Raw genomic sequence first — 20,588 nt, 5'->3', positions numbered from 1 at the left:
ATACATACAGGTTACTACAAAATCAGTGGGAATCTTTCTGGAAAGCCCCTAAGTCATTTACTCTATTGCCCTAATAATGCAGGCTTCTGCTTTACAGTGTATATATATCATGGTGCTTTGTCCTGTTTAGTTTAATGTATCTTTGATAGTAGTAGTTTGTTCCTTACAAGTTCTAGAAACTAGAAATTATTACATTATACTTAATTATTTGAAATGGTGCTAATAATGTGTTACACGTATGGTAATAAGTGAGAATTCACTTCCAAAAAAATAGCATGAGGTAGAGAGAGAATCTTGAACCAGAAATATTATTTTTGAATTGTTGGAGCTTTACACGTTTTATCCCTATTTTCCAGTTGTTCTGTTTGAACCACCGGCCCCATATTGATATATTCTGAACCTTTAGGGAGACTGTTCAAATCTGTAACTTGAATTTACAGAAGTGTCAAGTATTAACTGTTCTTTGCTCTACTGGTGCTGAGCATTGAACCACCTGAGGCATTAGTGTAAGATAATTTGTTCCCTTACCTTTCCTCTAATACAGTGGGCAAGTGCACTGAGATGCTTTCCTTTATCTATTCTGTTTTATATAGGTTCTTATACTACCCTCATCACTGTAGTATCTCAGTGTCTTCAGTAATGTATTAAGCAGTGTGACTAATGTCTAGCACATGTGGTTCATTCTTTCTCTCATCCTCTTCTCAGAGGGAGAATTGTGCGTGCAATGTAATGTTTTGTTTTGATTATTTTTCATATTTTTTATTTATTTTTGCAGGAGGCATTTAAATGTACATGTTGCTCTATGTTTATATTAGAGAGGGCAGGTTGAAAAAAGTCTGGTGAAGTTTGTTGGTGGTGAAGTTTGTTATAGTCTTTAATTGCTGTCAGTTTATTCCAGAATCTTGTACTTTCCCCTGAGAAAATAAAGTCTCCTGAACAGACAAGCTTTACCCCTACTGTAGAAACTCCTGAGGAGTAGAGTTGTCAGCCACAGTCTTCAATCTCAGAATTTTAGGTAATCTTTTAGATATGCTTTTCCAGACCACTGGGCATCTGAAGATGAGACGACCAAGACCTTGAACTTGACTCAATATTCTCTGGGAAGACAGCGTGGAGAGCAGAGGACAAGTTTGCTTTGCTCATTGTTGTCTGTTTCCCCTAGTTAATCCAGTTCCTTCTTTTCATGTCTAGCTGTGGGGTAGGAACTTTTTCTCTATGCCTAGAAAAAGTTTCTTGTTTTTTTAACCAAAAAATCTCCAGTTATCTTGTTATAGTTTAGACATTTTAGGTAAAGAGTGAGAGCTTTTAGGTAGTGCCAGGAATTTTAAGTTATTTCTATGCTGTTACACCATTTAGGTTCCCACATTTTCTCTAGTTAAGTTCCAGGCCACCATCACTACTCCAAACAGCCACACGTCAATAGCGTGTTTCATATCTTTTCCATATTGCTGGATTTAGATGAACATGTGTGCTACCTTGAGGAACACCATTACCTAGGAATCACTGTTCATGCTTGGTTTCTAGCCTTCTTCATGACTGAGGTCCTATAAGTCAGCACCTAGTCAGAGCCCCATATCTGTCCAAGGACAGATTAGGCTTTCATTTGTTTCAAAGCCCTTACAAATGAGGAAACAGAAGACTTCATTGCCAGGAGCAGCCTTTTCATCTGCCTCCAAGTTGGCGAAACCTTTTGATTCGGATTCCTGGGCTGCTTCAGTGCCACAAGTCATTCTGCATTTTTGTCTGCCAATGCTTGAACACCTTTACTGCAGGGACTCCAGTGATGTCCCTCCCAGGCAGGAACCAGCTGGTCCCGCAGTTGCAGGTTCTTTGGTTCTGGAGTCTGTCAGAGCACTAAGAAGTCCTCTTGTTTAGCAGACTGTTGTTGGTACTGAGCTTCCTCCCTCATATCTGGGGGCTTGGTCAGGCGCAACGTTTGTGGAAGCCTCCATTCTGTGGTCCTTTGCCCTCAAGCTTAAGGGTAAGAGGAAGTAGAAGTCAGAGAAGAGGGGACTCACTGCTGTCCCAAAGGAGAAATAGAATCATTGCCATGATTCTAGGTTGGTCTTGATTCTGGCTTTCTTGGTTCTTAAGGCGCTTTTGGCCCTTATAGTGATATCAGTCCTGATTTCATGAGGTTCTCCCTGCTTTGGTGACTGTGCAAGTCCCTCGGTGTTGATGGTGGTGTATTGAGGGTTGTGGAGCGGGTTTCCTGCTTATACTTGCAGGCAAGAGGTCTCTGTAGGAAAGTGTGCGATCAGAATCAGTAATGAAAGAGCCAGCTTAAAGTGAGGTAGGGTGAATTGAGTTTCATTGACTTAGGGAGCAGCCAGTTTTCTCTCTGTGTGTTTTGGATTCTTGTGTGTTATCATTCTGAATTCTAAAAAATAAAGTAGTGTGCCATCCAGCAAGGGAATTTATGCTTTTATCTAATTTGTCTGCATGTAGGCTATGAACATAACAGTGATGAACTAACATCTTCTATACAGTACCCATTGCTCAACAGAGGGATCCAATGAAGGTCTCCTTCTGGTTTAGAAGATGTATCTGAGTCATCTGATTCAGAGTTTGTGTTCTGGGGATGCCTGGTTCAGCATCAGCACCATCCAAGACAGCTCAGAAGTTTACCTAGACAGTTCATAGGACTAGGGAACTGCGCCTTTGGTGATTCACGTTCTTCACTAGAAGCCAATGCTTAGTTTTCAGGCTCTCTGGGGTAATTTTATGTAGTTGGTGTTCCACCTATACCAGACCATTAATACCCCAGGTTTCATTCCAAAACTTCATTCTTACCTTGGGAAATTTAGTTCTATAACCTGCATATTAGGAAAGTGAAGAGTTCTCTTTTTTTTTGAATAATACTAAGATATTTAGGAAGTCACCAAAACGTTTTGTATCTATTAGAGATCAGAGTAAATGAAATACTAGTTCCATGCAGAGCCATTCAAAATGAATGATACATACTGAAACACATTGCACTTTGGCTAGTCTACCCATACTGGAAGGTCTTAGGGCTCATTCTACTAAAACTAAGGTGGCTTTGATGGTTTATCCCCAGTAAGGTTTCCATTATAGAAAACTGCATGGTTGCTATCGAGTGCTCTATATACACCTTCACTCAGGGCTCCTCTCTTCACGTGATATCTACATCTGACAATCAATTTGAGAACGCATTTCTAAATTAATTACAACTCATCAGCCCACATTCCTGGAGTCAAGGTGTTGTACTGATAGCTAGAATCCCACATAAGAAAAAGAATATGCAGTCAATTCCTAGTAAATGTAGTTGTTTGAAAGTGTTGCTTCCATATATTCACAATACTTGTCCATCTTCCTCTCTCTCCTTTGGAGTTCTACTCTTATAGGATTCTGGGCTTTAGCAGAAAGAACTGAGATGTATGGGGACCACACAGCCTATTAGAATCTTGGTTCTGAACATTTGGTGCTTTGTGGGGGTGAAGCTTGTGCAGTCCCAAGGTGCACTGTTTTTCTGGAAGGTTTCCGAAGCTCAATAGCTCCTGTGGGTGATTCCCATAAGAGTGAATGTCCACAGTTAGTGCTAAGTAATCTTTTTCTTTCTTTCTTTCTTTTTCTTTCTTTCTTTCTTTCTTTCTTTCTTTCTTTCTTTCTTTCTTTCTTTCTTTCTTTCTTCACTGAACACACTTTGGTAATTGAACTTGTAATAGAAAGTCATATTGTCAACACTGTGAAAAAGCCTGGAATGCTCAATAAAGCTGAAGGTGTTTGTTATAAAGGTTATTTAGAATGATCATTATCATGGCTTCTTGCCCAGACCTAGACAAATATTTTTTTTTAAAAAGGACTGAATGTTATGGTTTTATACTCAATAACAACATTCTTAACAGTGTTCTAAGATCAATATATTTTTTCACCATTTGTTCATTTCAATGGTTATAATTCACCTATAAATAATTACAAAAACTTTTGTAATATCGAATTCCTGAGAAAACAATTGTCTTCATTAGCATCTGTCAGTGTTCTAAATGAACCTGGTTGAGAAGCTGTTCCTTCAACAGTGCACTGCATTATATCAATGGATATACTAAGTTCTCAAATTAATAATTTATTTCTTTACTCTTTCATCATATGTGCTTATTGTTAGCATGTTTAGATGTATAATTCTGGTCTCATAGACTGCATAATAATGTAAACAATCCTGTGTGCAAATATAGCATCTATACATTAATACATAATTTTTGCAGCCTAATATACTTCCTTATTTATCAATCTTCTAAATAGGGTATATTATTTTTCCCATAGGGATATGATGATGGATATGGGGGTGAATATGATGACCCAAGCTACGAGGCATATGATAACAGTTATGCCACCCAAACACAGAGGTAAGCAGTCATAATTATAAATTGTGTTTTCAAATGACCGAGCCTTTGTTCTCCTATGCGTTTTGTATAATGTGAATTTCAAATCTTATTTTCTGACAGCAAACAATTCCTCAAAACATCTGCATAATTTTTTGAAATACTTATAATCAAATATCATCAAAAAAGACTACCAGAGTTAACATACAAGATTACCAGAATTAAGGAAAGAATACAGAAAAAAATACATTTCTAGAATCATTTCAAATTTTAGCCTAATTTTAAAAACAAATCCAAGTGATTATACCTTTCCTCTACCTTGTGTTTCTCTGAGTTTTTGTTCTAGAGTGTAAAGTCTTCAAGGCAGATATCATACTTTCCTTCCTGTTTGTACAGCTCATAGCACATCATGAGCTCTACCAGAAACAAGTAGTAAATAACAATGATGGTGGTAAACACTTGTGATTAGTCAACATACACTAACAAAGACAACTGCAATACTTTGTGTCTGTAACCTTAGGTTTGAGGGCAAACAACCCATCTACTTTTAAGACAGTTTGATTAATTTATTAACAGGATTATATGATGTGGTTGGTTGTGATAGCAGGGGACTAGACTCAGTGACCCAGCAGGTCTCTTTCCTTCCTCTGTCCCAGGGGTTCCCAAACTTGGTTTGCAGCTTGTTCAGGGTAAGCCCCTGTCGGGCCGCGAGACACTTTGTTTACTTGAGCATCTGCAGGTATGGCCACTCGCAGCTCCCAATGGCCGCGGTTCGCTGTTCCTGGCCAATGGGAGCTGCGGGAAGGATAGAGGTCAGATTACAGAATTACAAATAAAGGTGTAAGAAGGGAAAGATAAAAATCTTACTTAGTTAGTGGGGTTTCCAGTAGGGAAACAAACAAACAAATTTTCCTGTAGAGAGTTATGCATTTCAGAGGTCCTAAAATTATGCAGGTCCTAAAATTAACATGTTCACTGCTGAGTACTTCACTGATGAAGATGCCCATTAGAACCATCTTCAGCTCTAGAACTGCTGTAGTGGTACTTGAGATGAATAAGAAGGCAATGCCTTTGGTAAGTATTTGTTGTAGAACCAGTGAAGCTGTTAAAAGGGTTTTGTAATATGTGAATGCTTACCCTTTCCTGTATACTTTAACCACACTTCAGAAGTAGTGGTATATTAGTTGCTACATGTTCATAGGCAAATACACCCCCCAGGCCCACTGACATTAAACTAATGAGAAAAAATGCATTATATTCAAGCTACAACCACTAGAGATGTCTTGTATCAAAAAGAAGACTTAAAAAGGAATCAAAATAACTATGTTAACTAAACTAATATTTATTAACATAGGTTTAGCAGACATTTTTCACAAAAGTGAACTAGCAGCAAAGGATTCAAAATACATATTATGTTCCTAAGCAATAAATACACTGTTTGTTTGTTTCTGTTTTGTATGTCATATATGGCCACATGTAGGCATCCTTACCTCTCACAGCCACCATAAGCCAAGAGGCTGCCTGAAGAGCTAAAGTTGTCAGGAATCCAAGTTCCCTGTATACCACATATAGTCCCACTGACTTCAGTGGGACCACTAGCAGTGTGAAGCACTACACAATGTAAGGGTTGCAAAAATTAACCCATAACTTGAAGGATGATGGTGTAAAAGTGCCTGAACTTGTAAACTTTTTGAGAGATCTGATAACCTACGTAAATTCCAGTAGGGTTATTGCTAATATGAATTTATCTATGAAAAGTATAGTATCAGAGAACTTCAGATTGACAGCTGTAGTTTTCATTTAACAGAATTCTGCCTAATATCAGCAGTTGAATTATCAGTAGTCTCATGTGACTAGTCACATTGGACTTCTGTTGATCAATACTCATAACAAAAATATAACGCAAAAACTGATGTTTTTTCAGCAGTTATATATCCATGTCTATGCTCCTGCAGTGGCATTAAGTATACTGCCATGAAGATGCAAGTGTTTTCTAATTCCACACTAATGTTATAATAATACAATATTAATAACTATATTATATTAATAGCTTGCACTGTTCATTCAAGCAGCAATAGTTTCTGCAGAACTGACTCAAGTTCATTTAATTACTCAGGCCTATTGTAAATCTAAAGACTGCATTCAGCCACAGAGATTAAATTTACAACATTATTGAATTTGAGGAGGGATTTTTTTCCTGGTTATTCTTTTCATGTAATTATGTTCATGCCACCATATGTATCATATGTACTGTATGTGGTCACACCAAAAGAGCATTTTTAGATGTATCCATTAGAACAGAAATATGTCTCCTACTCAATAGTCTATATATTTAGGGCCCAAACTTGCTGAAGTGAAGTCATGGCAAAAGTCTCATTCATTTAAATGATGTAGAATTGGATCGCCACTGTTTTTTTGCCTTACATTCTAGTCTCGGTCCTCCAGCTGTGACTTCAATGTGACTATTCATATGAGAGTTGCAGAATGTGGCTGCATATGCTGATAGCATAGATATAGATTAACTATAACCCTTCCATGGAAAAATGAGGCACTAGATACAAATATGATTCTATACTCCTGCAGTTACTTACTAATTTTTAGTAAGGAAGGGTTGAAGGGTCGCTATGGCCGTGACCATGCACCACCGCTGAGCAGAGGGTGCATCACACGAGTCAGCTGTACTACCTGTGCACCTGTTGAGAGCTGCCACACACCAAGGAGTTCTCTGCTGGGAAAATCCAACTGCTTTCCACTCTTTTGCATCACTCACCCCATTGGCTTTTGAGGAATTACCCCAGTTAACACGGGTTTAAGTGGGAGAAGAATCTGGCCCAATATCTGTTTTGTGCTGGAGTAGTTTTCAACGAAATTTTAAAGAAATATTAAATTAAAAAAATACTGGGTTGGATTCTCCGGCCTGCTCCAACAGGTTTAAGGGGCTAGACACTAGCTACATCTTCCCAGGGGGTGTAGAGCGAGCGTACCAGGCTACTATTTCACACCCTGCTCTCCTTGCTCCTGATTAGGAACATTTACAAGTGAATCTGACATTTCCAGCACTAGAACAGCGAGTGTTCTTGAATGTATCATTAATGGGCTGAGCAGCTGGTTTGCATATATTTTGCATATTGCGATCAAATCATATTAAGTGATCCAAGTCTCTACCTTCAGGACAGTTTATAATAGAGATGATATCAACTCTTATTCTTTTAGATATTTTAATACAGCCACCGAAATGTGTGCATATCCTTCAGATTATAATCTATCCGATAATTCTACACAATACTGCATAAAATTAATTTTTTCTTATAGCTCTCTTCTCATGTATGTAGCAATGAGGCAGAATTAGCTAAAAATACAAACCAAATTAGAAACAAAATATTTAACAGAGTGTCTAGAGAGCAAAAACACAATTACACATGTCCACTTGTACTAATCATTAAAAAACAGGAAGAAACAGCAATCGCCACATCACAGAGGACTTAGACTAAGGTCTAGCTACACAGCACCTTCTTAAAGAAATATGCCCGTCAGTATTGCTTTATTTTTAGTCTTAAACAATATCCTGTGACCCTCATTGTAATATCTGGGTGCATATTATAAAAATTAAACAAAAACTGTTGCCAAAAACTGTCTTGTCAGTCTTGCCTCTGGCATCCATGTTTATGGATGAAGTAGGTACTCCCCTACCACAGGCCAAAATGACAGAAAGGACAGAGTGAACAAAATGTGTCTTGCATCACATCACTAAGCCAAGGCTCTGGCAGACTGCAAGAGGGAATGAATGTCAGAAGCAAGAGTGTCCCAGTGCTGTTCTTCCTCAGGAGTTGAATCCCATGGAGCGGCACCAAGACCATTCAGCTGATCACAACTGCCACAACAGTAGAGAAAATCTATGTGATTAATACCCAGGTCACAGGCCATCCATGTCTATGTAGATGATTACAACAATGTAACCATAATGGCTAGGAACCCTAGTCATGGATCAGGACCTCCCTGTGCTAGGTGCTGTGCACGTAGAACAAAAAGAGCATCCCTGCCCCCCAAAATTTACAATCCAAACATCTAAAAATGGATTTGGAGCCAGTGCAGATCACAGGGCACAGTCGTAGCAGAGATATCTCAGTATTTCCCTATGTAAAGTACAGTACAGGTATCATTGGAAGGTAGCTATTGGCAAATTTTGACTTTTTAATGATGTCCACTATAGAGGGGAAATCTTCTCATAGCTCATCACTAATCCATCAGTTCCCCTTGCCCTGATATTTTAACAGAAAACCATCACCTGGCTGCCTATCTACCTACTTATGTGGTCTTGTGGAGGAAGCCTGGAAGGCTGCTACATGTTCTGGTGTTGCAGAGTCCTCTGCAGATGTGACGAGATGTTTACTCCCTTGGCCAAATGTCCTTTTCCGCTCTGTGACCAGATGTCCTTTTGCTTTTCCTCTCCAATCCTCAGCTGCAATACTCTGAGGGCAACCTCCACACAGCAGAACTGAGAAACTCCACCACTGGATCCCCCTCCCACTTAAGGAAGGAAATCTCTCTTCATTTAATACAAGTAACCAGCAGTGTACCTGTACTGGGCACAATGACCACAAAAGAAAAACTTGGGCTTGGTTTTGTTTCTGTACAAGTTCTTTATTGTTAAAGTGGAAGACATGCTAAGTATAGAAACGAAGTAGAGCACAAACAGATTTAATTTCCTACCAAATTATTGATGAGCAAATATTTTCAAAAGACATAAAAGAAAAAGATACGAAGTTGTCGTCAAAACACTTTCAGTATTATTTGCAGGTGCTTACTCCCGTGCATACTGTAGAGCCTCAGTAAATTCCATTCAGATGTATATGTCCTGACTGCATTCAGCAGTAAACTGTATAGATAGGTATAGATATCTTCCCTGATTGTAAAATAAGTTGAAATAAATCCATAATGCCAAAATCTGATACCCTTACTTATGTGGAATAGTGCCTTACTCTGTGATTAGCCCCAGTGTTTTCAGTGTGACTAGCTGCATGGTATAAATTACTATTTCATACTAACAGGTTTCAAAGTAGCATCCGTGTTAGTCTGTAGTCGCAAAAAGAAAAGGAGTACTCGTGGCACCTTAGAGACTAACACATTTATTTATGCCGATGAAGTGAGCTGTAGCTCACAAAAGCTTATGCTCAAATAAATGTGTTAGTCTCTAAGGTGCCACAAGTACTCCTTTTCTATTTCATACTAGTTGCAGATTAAGGTACCCAGGAGTAAAGGTATCAATTCTGATCTATAGTACTTTGAATAACCTCTAATTTCTGCAACAGAGTCCTTCTTTCTTATATCTCCTGCCGACACATAGATATGCCTATCACTTTTGGCTCACCATCTCTGAATATTACAATATAACAAAATATATAGCTAGCTCTAATCCAGGCAACAGATGGAAGAGTGGTTGCATGGTTCTTGGTAAAATACCATATTCTCTATAATTTTTCTCTCTTGAACCCTCTCCCCATTTTAACCAGTCTGCATTGTATTTATACTATGCTGTATTTTATGTTGGTTTTGTGCTTATATTCACCTGTTCATAAATAAAGATTTCCCTGCATTTTATTTTCAAACCATTGAAATCAATCAAAGCAGCAAGCCTAAAAGATGACATTTTATGTATCTTCACTGCAATCCACTTACAGCATTCATCATCAGAAACTGTTTTCAAATGCCACTTCTCATTTATTTGATTCAATGAGCAAAACTGAATCAAATTGAGTTGCTTTGAAGTAGAAAAAAGTTTGTCTTCTAAATCACTTGCATCCTCTAAAATTCTTGGAAGATTTTTTTCCTCATAGATCTCCACTCTTATGTCTGATGTCCCACTAATAACATTTTTGGAGCAGATTGTACAGTTCTAGAAATTCTCTCTCTCTCTCGTCTGGATCATTGAACAGCGATCATGGACCATTTGTCTGGCAAATTGTATCGTTAGAATCCATCATTTTCTACAAAACTCCAAAGAACTTGATGATGATTTTCTCTCATGTTTTGTGTGTGTGCATGTGAGAGAGAGCATATTTGGGGGATGCAGCAGTTATTAGTGTGTCAGTAGTCACAGCATATAAATGGGAGACAGGTTTCTATTCCAGACTATGTCACTGATTCACTGTGTGACCTTGGGACCTAATTCTGTAGCTCATCCACTTTTACACTGGTGTAATTCCATTAAGTCCACTGAGTTGCTCCTGATTTATGTTAGCATAAGATCAGAATTTAATAGATTTGAGGGCCAGAATGGACCACTATGATTATCTTGTGTACTCTTCAGGTATATTAGTGGTATAGAATTTAACCCACTGATTTCTACAGTGGAAAGAATTATTTCTCCCTGTTACACTTGTGAACACTATCAAACTGGAGCTCTCAGAATCGGATCCTCTGTTTTCCTTTCTATAAAATAGGGTAATAACAAGAACTAGATGAATGACAAAAAAATTTCCATAGATATTTGCTTGAATTTTTTTTTTGTATGTTCTTAGGCCGTGGTCATTTTGTGTTCATTTTCTGGGAATAGTCAGGAACCAAGTTTTATTAGAAACCAAACATTAGATTCATGTACATTCATCCAGTCAGTGAACAGAATGATACAAGGGACCATGTCCTGCAAACACATATGCACATGCTTAACTTTAAACATGTGAGTAATTCATTGACATTTTGGCTCTATTGAGACTACTCACATGTTTAGCTTTAAGCAAGTTTGCAGGATTGGAGCGAAATGATTAATCAGAACACTCAATTAAGCAACACACCCCAAATTATTAATATTGAGTACTGCACTCACTGCTCAGACTGAAACATTTGCAATCAATTTATAGTATAAAAATATAATACATGACCTAGAACCTTGGGGCCCTGATCCTGATTGGAACCTTTGGTTGCAACTGCAAAACAAATGATTAACAATAAAATATATCTGAATAACAAATATATTCAAAGAAATAATATATGGGGAGATACTCCAGGAGCAGAAAAAGAGGTTAGATTTGTCAAATAAATTATTCCTTCTGCTCTAGTAATAATCCTACTCTGATGATATTTTTAATCAAGAATCACTCCCGAATCTCATGCCTCCAGCCTGAGTCCTATTGGAAAACGCTCCTATATTTTAAGTTTTTTTACCTTCTTAGGCACCTGTAAGCTGACTCAAGGCGTCTGCCCCACTAAGCATGCTCTAATTTAATGTACATCGGTGGCCCCAGCATATTCTCTCAGATCTCTTGAAATTTTCAGAACGAAAACTTTTTTATTGAAGTTTTCACAAAAATACTTTCAAATATTATTTTGCAAAAAAATTGAATATTAATTTAGTTTTTTGGCTTTCATTTTTTTCCTTCTCTCTTTACTTCTTTGTTTTACCTTTTTGCACTCTTTTTAGTGGCAAAATGGAAAAATGAAAAAGAGAGAAAAGGAGGGAAAGGAGAAAGGAACAACAACCCCCGCCCCCCCCCGCAAAAAAATTCTAAAGCAAACATTTTAAAAATATATATCTTCATGAAAAGTTGCTCATTCTCAAAACTTGTGGAAAGCACATTTTTTTGTTTGTTTTTGCAAAAAATCATTGTCATTTTCAACAGCTCCCAATGGGGTCCAAACCCTAAATAAATCCATTTTACCCTGCATAAAGCTTATATGCACAGCTGTTCCCCCTACCCCCAAGTATCAATACATACTCAAGGTTAATTAATAAGTAAAAAGTGATTTTATTAAATACAAAAAGTAGGATTTAAGTGGTTCCAAGTAATAACAGACAGAACAAAGTAAATTACCAAACAAAATAAAATAAAACATGCAAGTCTGTGCCCAATACAGTGAGAAAGTGATTACAGATGAAATCTCACCCTCAGAGATGTTCCAATAAGCTTATTTTACAGACTAGTCTCCTTCTAGTCTGGGTCCAACAATCACTCACACCCTTGTGATTGCTGTCCTTTGTTCCAGTTTCTTTCAAGTATCCTTTGGGGATGGAGAGACTATCTCTTGAGCCAGCTGAAGACAAAAGCGTGGGGTCTCCCAGGGGCTTAAATGGACTTTCTCTTGTGGTTGGAGACCCCCTCCTCTCTCCTATGCAAAATTCAGCTCCAGGATGGAGTTTTGGAGTCACATGGGCAAGTCACATGTCCATACATGACTCAGTTTTTACAGGCAGCAGCCATTGCCCACATGCTATCTTGAACATCTCTAGGAAGACTTCTTATGTGGATTAGAGTCTTCCAAGATCCATTGTCAGTTAAGTGTTTCTTGACTGGGCACTTGACTTGCAAATTCCTTTCTAAAGAAGCTGACCAAATGCTTTACTAAGGCTACTTAAAATCAAACAAGTACAGAGCCAATATTCGTAACTTTGAATACAAAAATGATACATGCATACAAATAGGATGAATATATTCAGTAGATTGTAACCTTTGCAGAGATATGTTACACAGCATATGTAGCATATAACATATTCCAGTTATGTCATATATACATTCATAAGCATATTTCCATAAAGCATTATGGGGTGCAATGTCATCATAATGTTGAGGTGACCATGGAGGTTTTGGTATCTTTGTGAGAGCCTATCAGATGGAGCCTTTAATGAAAAAGGTCAAATAAAACAAACAAACCAAAAACTTACCAGGAAATGTAATATTTTGTATTTAGTTCACTGAGGTGGGGGAAATACAATTCAGTAATATAGATAGATTGTAGGCTTTCATTGGCAGTGCCTAGCAAACTGGGAATTGATCCTGATTTGGGGGCACATAGGGTGTTACTGGAAAACAAATTATAAATAATAATAATAATAGTAAAGCTAAAATGTGACTAATTCAATCTCCATGTTACTATGGTTTACCATTTTTGCTTCACAGATATGCTGGTGCCCATTACAGACAATAACTGCAGCTCATTAATTAGCAGCATGCAACAATGATCTAAAATGGCCTCTTCATTTTTTGATAGCCTGTTGTTATGACCATACGTGATCATTGCTGATCAACAAACAAATAACTGGCAAGCAGTAGTTTTGAAACTAGCTCTGATTTTCCACATCCTTGCACTTTGTATAATAGGTCTGCGCAAACTAGGTCTAAAAACAAATCTACTATTCATTTATTAACTTATTACACTTACTTTGCACTGGGTGCAAATCACTGCCAACGTTAAGGCTACATTTTAGTCATGGGTATTTTTAGTAAAAGTCATGGACAGGTCATGGGAAGTAAACAAAAAGTCACAGCCCTGTGACCTGTCCATGACTTATGCTAAAAATATCTGTGACTAAATCTTACCTGCTGGGAGGAAGACACTCCTGAAGACTGCTGCTGGTCCAGGCGGGGGGCAGCCGGGCCCCCCTGTCACTGGTCCGGGCGGGGGGGTAACCCAGGGTCCTGTTGCTGCCACCACTGATCCAGGCGGGGGACAGTCCGGGGCCACGCAGCTGCCACCACCGCTGACCTCCAGGGCAGCACCAGGGACCAGTTGCGGGGCAGTCCTGGGGTCAGCCATACCAGGCTACAAAATTCACGGAGGTCATAGAAAGTCATAGAAACCCATAAGGCTGTGGAGAATCAGGCCTTCACTTTGTATGGAATGTAGGCAGACCAACTTTGCTGGAAGTGTAATTGAAAAATGGAAAAAACAGCCAAAGTCCTCAGTAAAAGCAAGCATCTTAAGGTTCAGTACAAAAGGCTGTGACAGACTGACAATATCCTGTAATATCCTGAACAAACCTTGTAGAATTAAGATAAGCTTTATTGAGTTAAGTTAAACCTTACTGAATTAGGTTAACACCTTTTAGGTACACAGTATTAAAAATGCAGTTGTGTATGTGTGTTGTATGTACTTCTCTATTAAGGAGGAGGGATGCTAATAAACTTCCTCAGTTATCAGCCTTGGAGAGACATGCATATACTAATTCAAACTGGATTCTCCAGAGGACAAAGAAAAGATTTTTTGATTAAAAATCCTGAGTTTAGTCTAACCTAAAGCTCCCTTTTGGATCTAGCAAACGAACAGGGCTCCTGGTCAATGGAGGGCCTCAATCTTTAGGGAAGGATTGAAAGGAGAAGGCCTACTAAGGTTCCAGAGGACAGTATGCTTCTTCTGAGCTGAAGCTCTGATGAACTTTTAAACCACAAAGAAACCCTAGGGCAGGATATTATAAGACTGCACCTTGTTCTTGTGAATTGAATTTATATCCCTAATCTTCTGCCACATCTTTGAAAAATAATTCCTATGTTTACATATTTTGGAATGATTTTATTTTAAAATTAGTAGATAAATGAAAATAAGAAATATAATATGTCCCCTCTAGGTTATATTTGCACAGTGTCCTTTGACTGTGTTATGCTTGCATATAAAGGTAATAATATTTTAACTTTTGTTTACCATTTAAGCTTTTGTGTTGATTCCTTCTGATTATAGTAACATTTCTTGCTGTCTGAATCTATTGCAGTGTGCCTGAATATTATGATTATGGTCATGGAACAAGTGAAGATGCTTATGACAGCTACGGTAAGGCCTGTTCTATTTTAAGTAAAAGTGTGAAATCAAAAAACCAATCAGTCACTGACAGCTCCAAAATTACTTCTACCTTCTTTTTTGCTCTGCTTTTACAGAAGCCCATACTAAATTGATTTGTGTAATTCTGCAGTAAGATTTGACTTATGGAACTGGGACCAGAAAATTGGACAGATCAATTTTGATCAAAATTTCAAACGCAATTAATCACATAGATCAATTTTAACAGCAACAGTGAGCTTGCTGATTAGCGCTTGAGTATATTTCACAGTGTCAGTTGTCAGTCTTATTGATGTGACAACAATACTGTGTCTCTCCTGCTGTCATATCCATTATCTCAAGCAACAAGTATAACATAGTCAAAAAGATTTTTTTATTCTTGGAATGATAGTACCAACAACTCCAATTAAAATCCAGAGTTCTAAAATACTTCACTGCAAAATGCCATGTAATTTTTAACTTTCTATGGATCAAATCTTGCTCCAAACTTCCCAGTCACAGAATGCCTGAACATGCTGGAACTGGGGGGAAGAGGATGTGAGGAGAAAGGACACCTTTGCTCCAAAAGGGTTCCCTCTTCCCAGTGCACCTGGGAAGTTAGTGGTAGTTCTGATGGCTCCATGGCTGCACAGTTCATGAGAAAAGCTCCCCAGAGAGATGGACAGGGTATAGCCACAGGGTTTGCTGCAGCCTCTCTCAGACTACAGTACCAGTGCCACAGCAGCTTCGCTGTAGCATTGTGACCTAGAAGAAGGATTCATTCCCACGTTGCCCAATGAACTCCATGGTGCATGGCCCATTTACTTGGGTAAATGGGTTCCTGGTCCAGAATCAGGCATTAAAATATTACTTTAGATGGTGCATTGAAATCCATTCCTTCTATTTCTATAGAATGTTTTGCAGTAGTTTTTTACACTCAGTTGGAAGATATGAGCCTGATCTCAGATGTTGTATATCAGCATAATTTGAATTAAGTCAACAGAGCCATGCTGATTCTCACCAGATGAGGGTGTGGCCCAATATGTTCAAAGTATAACATTTGATGTATTATTAGTTATTAACTATAATAATATGTATGGTGTTTTCCAAAACACACGACAAGACAAGAGAATGATGCTGGAAATGAAAATTCCAAGCGCATGATAATTTTATTCATGCAGCTGTGAAGCAAATTTTAGGGCAATGCAAAGTTGCAGTTTCCTTTGTATTTGAATTGAAATCATGGTTTCTTAAGGGACATTGTCAAAATAATTGCATTGCATAATCAGAAATAACTTATTTTTGTATGTAATCAGTATTTGTGATACATGTGCTTTATACAATGTGCAGTCAAGCACATTTTCAGTGCTAAACAAGTAATAATATTAGTGTATTCATATGGATGTGTGCACGTCAGTTACCCTTGGTTTTGTTTCTTTTGTGTATTTATTTTCTGTTATCATCTTGAGTAAAAAAAATACAATCTCTTCCAAAAATGCTGCAAAAGCAGTGTCCCCTAACTATGGGGGGCATGGAGGAACGTTCGGGAGGGTGCGTTGCCAGGCCAGCCCCCATGGTGGGCAGGGAGGAAGCGCCACCCAGCCCCACTCTGCCCCCAGCCCAGCTACAGCCCCAGCTACAGCTCTGCTCTGCCTCCTGCGCTGCCCTCAGTCCAGCTCTGGCCCCAGCCCCAGCTCCGCTCCACTCCCTGTTTTGCTCCCAGGCCAGCTCTACCCTCGTTCCCTCTCTGTCCCCAGGCCAACTATGCCTCTGATCCCAGCTCCACCCACCTCCCCAGTTTTGCCCCCACCTCCGCATTCAGCCCAAGCTTCTCTGCTGAGCCAACTGTGTAGTAATGGAGGGGTGTGTGGACAGATACCTTTACTGGTAAGGGGAGGGCACAACAGGAAAAGTTTGGGTACCACTGTGCTAAAGCGTTGAGTAACCCAGAGAAGAATGATGTGAGCCCAGGATTGAGAGCCTGCTACTCCTGAGTTCTTAACCTGTTCCTGACACTGATTCTGTAGATTTGGTCAAGTGACACCACTCTGCTGCCATTCCTTTGTCTGTAAAATGAGGATGATAGTACTTGTTTTCCTATCCAGGTTGTTGAAAAGGCTAATTACTTAAGGTTCATAACTTGCTCATATAAAGATCACTATTGTAAGATTATGAGTCACTCCGGTGTTAGGCTCCAGCCAATCCACAAGGCAGGAGCAGGTCGTGTGACTCCCAGATCAGGTGTATAAGCCCCACAGGAGGAACAGCTGCTCAGTGTGCTCAATGTCACTCCAGAACTTGGAACTCTCTCCTGCCCAGGGGTGGCAATAGACTCCCCAGGGCTTAGCCTGCTCCAGCCCTGTTCCTAGCCCTGCTCCTGCTCCTGCTCCAGCCCTGTTCCTAGCTGGGCTCCAGCCCTGCTCTTGCTGCTTCCCTGCTCCTAGTCCTGCTCCAGTCTCTTTTATTTATTATACCCGTTTTATTAACAACATGCTAGAAACTTAAAATAGAGAAATCATTTTTCAACTTTTTTCCCCTAAAAATGGAGAGCATTTTAATCTATATCCTGGTTCCTGCTGGTTCACATGCACTAGTACATTCATAATGTTGCTCATGCACCACTCTGTTAGCCTCTGTGTGTGCTCTTTTCTTCTTCTTCCTAAAGAAACAAGGATTTAAATGGATTGTGTTAATCTCAATGTATGTGTACTCTGCATTTATCTTTTTTATTACTGTTCTCTTGTGCACACACTATATCTCTTCTCCTCTCCCAATTATTTCAAACACTTCCCACCCCATCCACAAGCAGTCAGGCTCCACCTCATTCTCTATCCTTACATAACATATACCCTTCATTGTCCAGTAGATCTCAATTCTCTACCCCTGTTTGTGTAATCTTCCATGAAATTTCCTAATCCCCAATACTGTGTGAATTCAGCCTCCCCTATATTTGCAGCACCTCACACAAGTCAAGACTATTTTTTTTTCTCTCTCTCTTTCACCCCAGCTCAGGAACTAGTGATAGCTTCATGTCTTCTTGTGCCTCCAAAAACATATCTATTCCATTCTCTCTAGCCCACTCTTCTGTAACACTAAATTCCCCCCACCCTGATTAAGACCAGCACATAGACAAATCATGATCACCAGCCATAATGCCTAATTCCTTTTCTCCCTTCAAAACCCCTAGTAAATCTCCATTTCCTTGCCCCTTCACAGCCCATCCCACTTTCCTTGTCATCCCTTGTAAACATCACAAGATATGTCTTTTCCCCTAGATTACCCGTCCCTGCCCATGTGATTCCTGATTTCTTAAGTTTTCCCTATCAGCCATTTCCTCCACTCTATAATTGCTCCCACACAGCATTTTACAATCTCATTTCCTAGTCAATTTTCCAGGGGATGGCAGATGAGCCTCAAAATGTGAGAATCCTCTCATTCTTCAGTCTCACTATGTAAACTCCAGCAAATAATAACAATATTACTATATAGCACTTATATGTACTATAGGGCTCTCTAGATTTTCAAAGTACTGTAAAAACATTACAGCACCACTTTGTCCCCAGATAAGAGATCTTAGCATGGACTTCTTAACTTTCCAGCTGGGCTCCTGCACAGCAGAACCCTTTCCTTCCTCCTGGAGTAGGCTAATATACGTTCTCCTATGCCCTCTAGAAGAACCTGAGGTGGAGGCTGGCTGTGGCTCCTTCTTTCAATTTATTCAGCACTCCCTGTTTGGGTTGCAAGCATTAAGGGAGCATGTTTAAGCAAAATACTGAAATAGAAAAGAGTATGTGCCTCTATGTAAAAGTCCTGTGGAACTGAGCGGGAATAGAACCAATCAGGTTTTACAGAAATCACTTTAAACTATAAACTTGAATAGAATCATAGAAGATTAGGGTTGGAAGAGACCTCAGGAGGTCATCTAGTCTAACCCCCTGCTCAAAGCAGGACCAAAACCAACTAAATCATCCCAGCCAGGGCTTTGTCAAGCCTGACCTTAAAAACCGCTAAGGATGGAGATTGCACCATCTCCCTAGGTAACCCATTCCAGTGCTTCACAACCCTCCTAGTGAAATAGTGTTTCCTAATATCCAACCTAGACCTCCCTCACTGCAACTTGAGACCATTGCTCCTTGTTCTGTCATCTGCCACCACTGAGAACAGCTGAGCTCCATCCTCTTTGGAACCCCCCTTCAGGTAGTTGAAGGCTGCTATCAAATCCCTCCTCACTCTTCTCTTCTGCAGACAGCACAAGCCCAGTTCCCTCAGCCTCTCCTCGTAAATCATGTGCCCCAGCTCCCTGATCATTTTCATTGCCCTCCGCTGGACTCTCTCCAATTTGTCCACATCCCTTCTGTAGTGGGGGGCCCAAAACTAGACACAGTGCTCCAGATGTGGCCTCACCAGTGCCGAATATAGGGGAATAATCACTTCCCTCAATCTGCTGGCAATGCTCCTAATAATGCAGCCCAATATGCCATTAGCCTTCTTGGCAACATGGGCACACTGTTGACTCATATCCAGCTTCTCGTCCACTGTAACCCCCAGGTCCTTTTCTGCAGAACTGCTGCTTAGCCAGTCAGTCCCCAGCCTGTAGCCGTGCATGGGATTCTTTCATCCTAAGTGCAGGACTCTGAACTTGTCCTTGTTGAACCTCATCAGATTTCTTTTGGCCCAATCCTCCAATTTGTCGAGGTCACTCTGGATCCTATCCCGACCCTAGAGTGTATCTACCTCTCCCCTCATCTTAGTGTCATCTGTGAACTTGCTGCAGGTGCAATCCATCCATTGAGCCTAACAATCTAGCCAGCTTTCTATCCACCTTATAGTCCATTCATCCAATCCATACTTTTTTAACTTGGTGGCAAGAATACTGTGGGAGACCATACCAAAAGCTTTGCTAAAATCAAGCTATATCACATCCACTGCTTTCCGCATATCCACAGAGCCTGTTATCTCATCATAGAAAGCAATCAGGTTGGTCAGGCATGACTTGCCCTTGGTGAATCCATGTCGACTATTCCTGATCACCTTTCTCTCTTCCAAGTGCTTCAAAATGGTTTCCTTGAGGACCTGCTCCATGATTTTTCCAGGGCCTGGGGTGAGGCTGTAGTTCCCCGGGTTCTCCTTCTTCCCTTTTTTAAAGATGGGCACTATATATGCCTTTTTCCAGTCGTCCAGGACCTCTCCCGATCACCACGAGTTTTCCAAGATAATGGCCAATGGCTCAGCAATCACATCAGCCAATTCCCTCAGCTCCCTCAGATTCATTAGATCTGGACCCATGGACTTGTGCATGTCCAACTTTTCTAAATAGTCTTTAACCTGTTCTTTCACCACTGAGGGCTGCTCACCTCCTCCCCATTCTGTGTTGTCCAAGACAGCAGTGTGGGAGCGACCTTGTCTGTGAAGACCGCAGCAAAAAAAGCATTGAGTACTTCAGCTTTTTCCACATGATCTGTCACTAAGTTGCCTCCCCCATTCATTAAAGGTCCCACACTTTCACTGACCTTTTTCTTGTTGCTAACATAGCTGTAGAAACCCTTCTTGTTACCCTTCATATCCCTTGCTAGCTGCAACTCCAGTTGTGTTTTGGCCTTCCTGATTACACCCCTGCATTCTCAAGCAATATTTTTATACTCCTCCCTAATCATCTGTCCAAGTTTCCACTTCTTGTAAGCTTCCTTTTTGTGTTTAAGCTCACCGAAGATTTCGCTGTTAAGCCAA

At 39.8% G+C, this 20,588-nt stretch overlaps 1 protein-coding gene across 4 annotated transcripts in view; it reads left to right on the top strand.

Annotated features, from left to right (window-relative positions):
- KHDRBS2 (KH RNA binding domain containing, signal transduction associated 2) overlaps positions 1 to 20,588 on the top strand; it is a 621,327-nt gene that overhangs the window by 525,445 nt on the left and 75,294 nt on the right. For all 4 annotated transcript variants that reach the window (XR_006289433.1, XR_006289434.1, XM_007059891.4 and 1 more), the window contains 2 exons: positions 4,282 to 4,364; positions 14,818 to 14,876. Coding sequence is in view for 2 of the 4 variants with exons in the window: in XM_007059891.4 (XP_007059953.1) it covers positions 4,282 to 4,364; positions 14,818 to 14,876 (142 nt within the window). In the remaining 2 variants the exon portion in view is untranslated. The remainder of the gene's footprint in view (positions 1 to 4,281; positions 4,365 to 14,817; positions 14,877 to 20,588) is intronic.

Source organism: Chelonia mydas, chromosome 3 (assembly GCF_015237465.2).
Source record: "Chelonia mydas isolate rCheMyd1 chromosome 3, rCheMyd1.pri.v2, whole genome shotgun sequence".
Lineage (NCBI taxonomy): Eukaryota > Metazoa > Chordata > Testudines > Cheloniidae > Chelonia > Chelonia mydas.
Note: the sequence above shows the minus strand (reverse complement) of the source record. Positions and strands in the feature narration are given on the sequence as shown.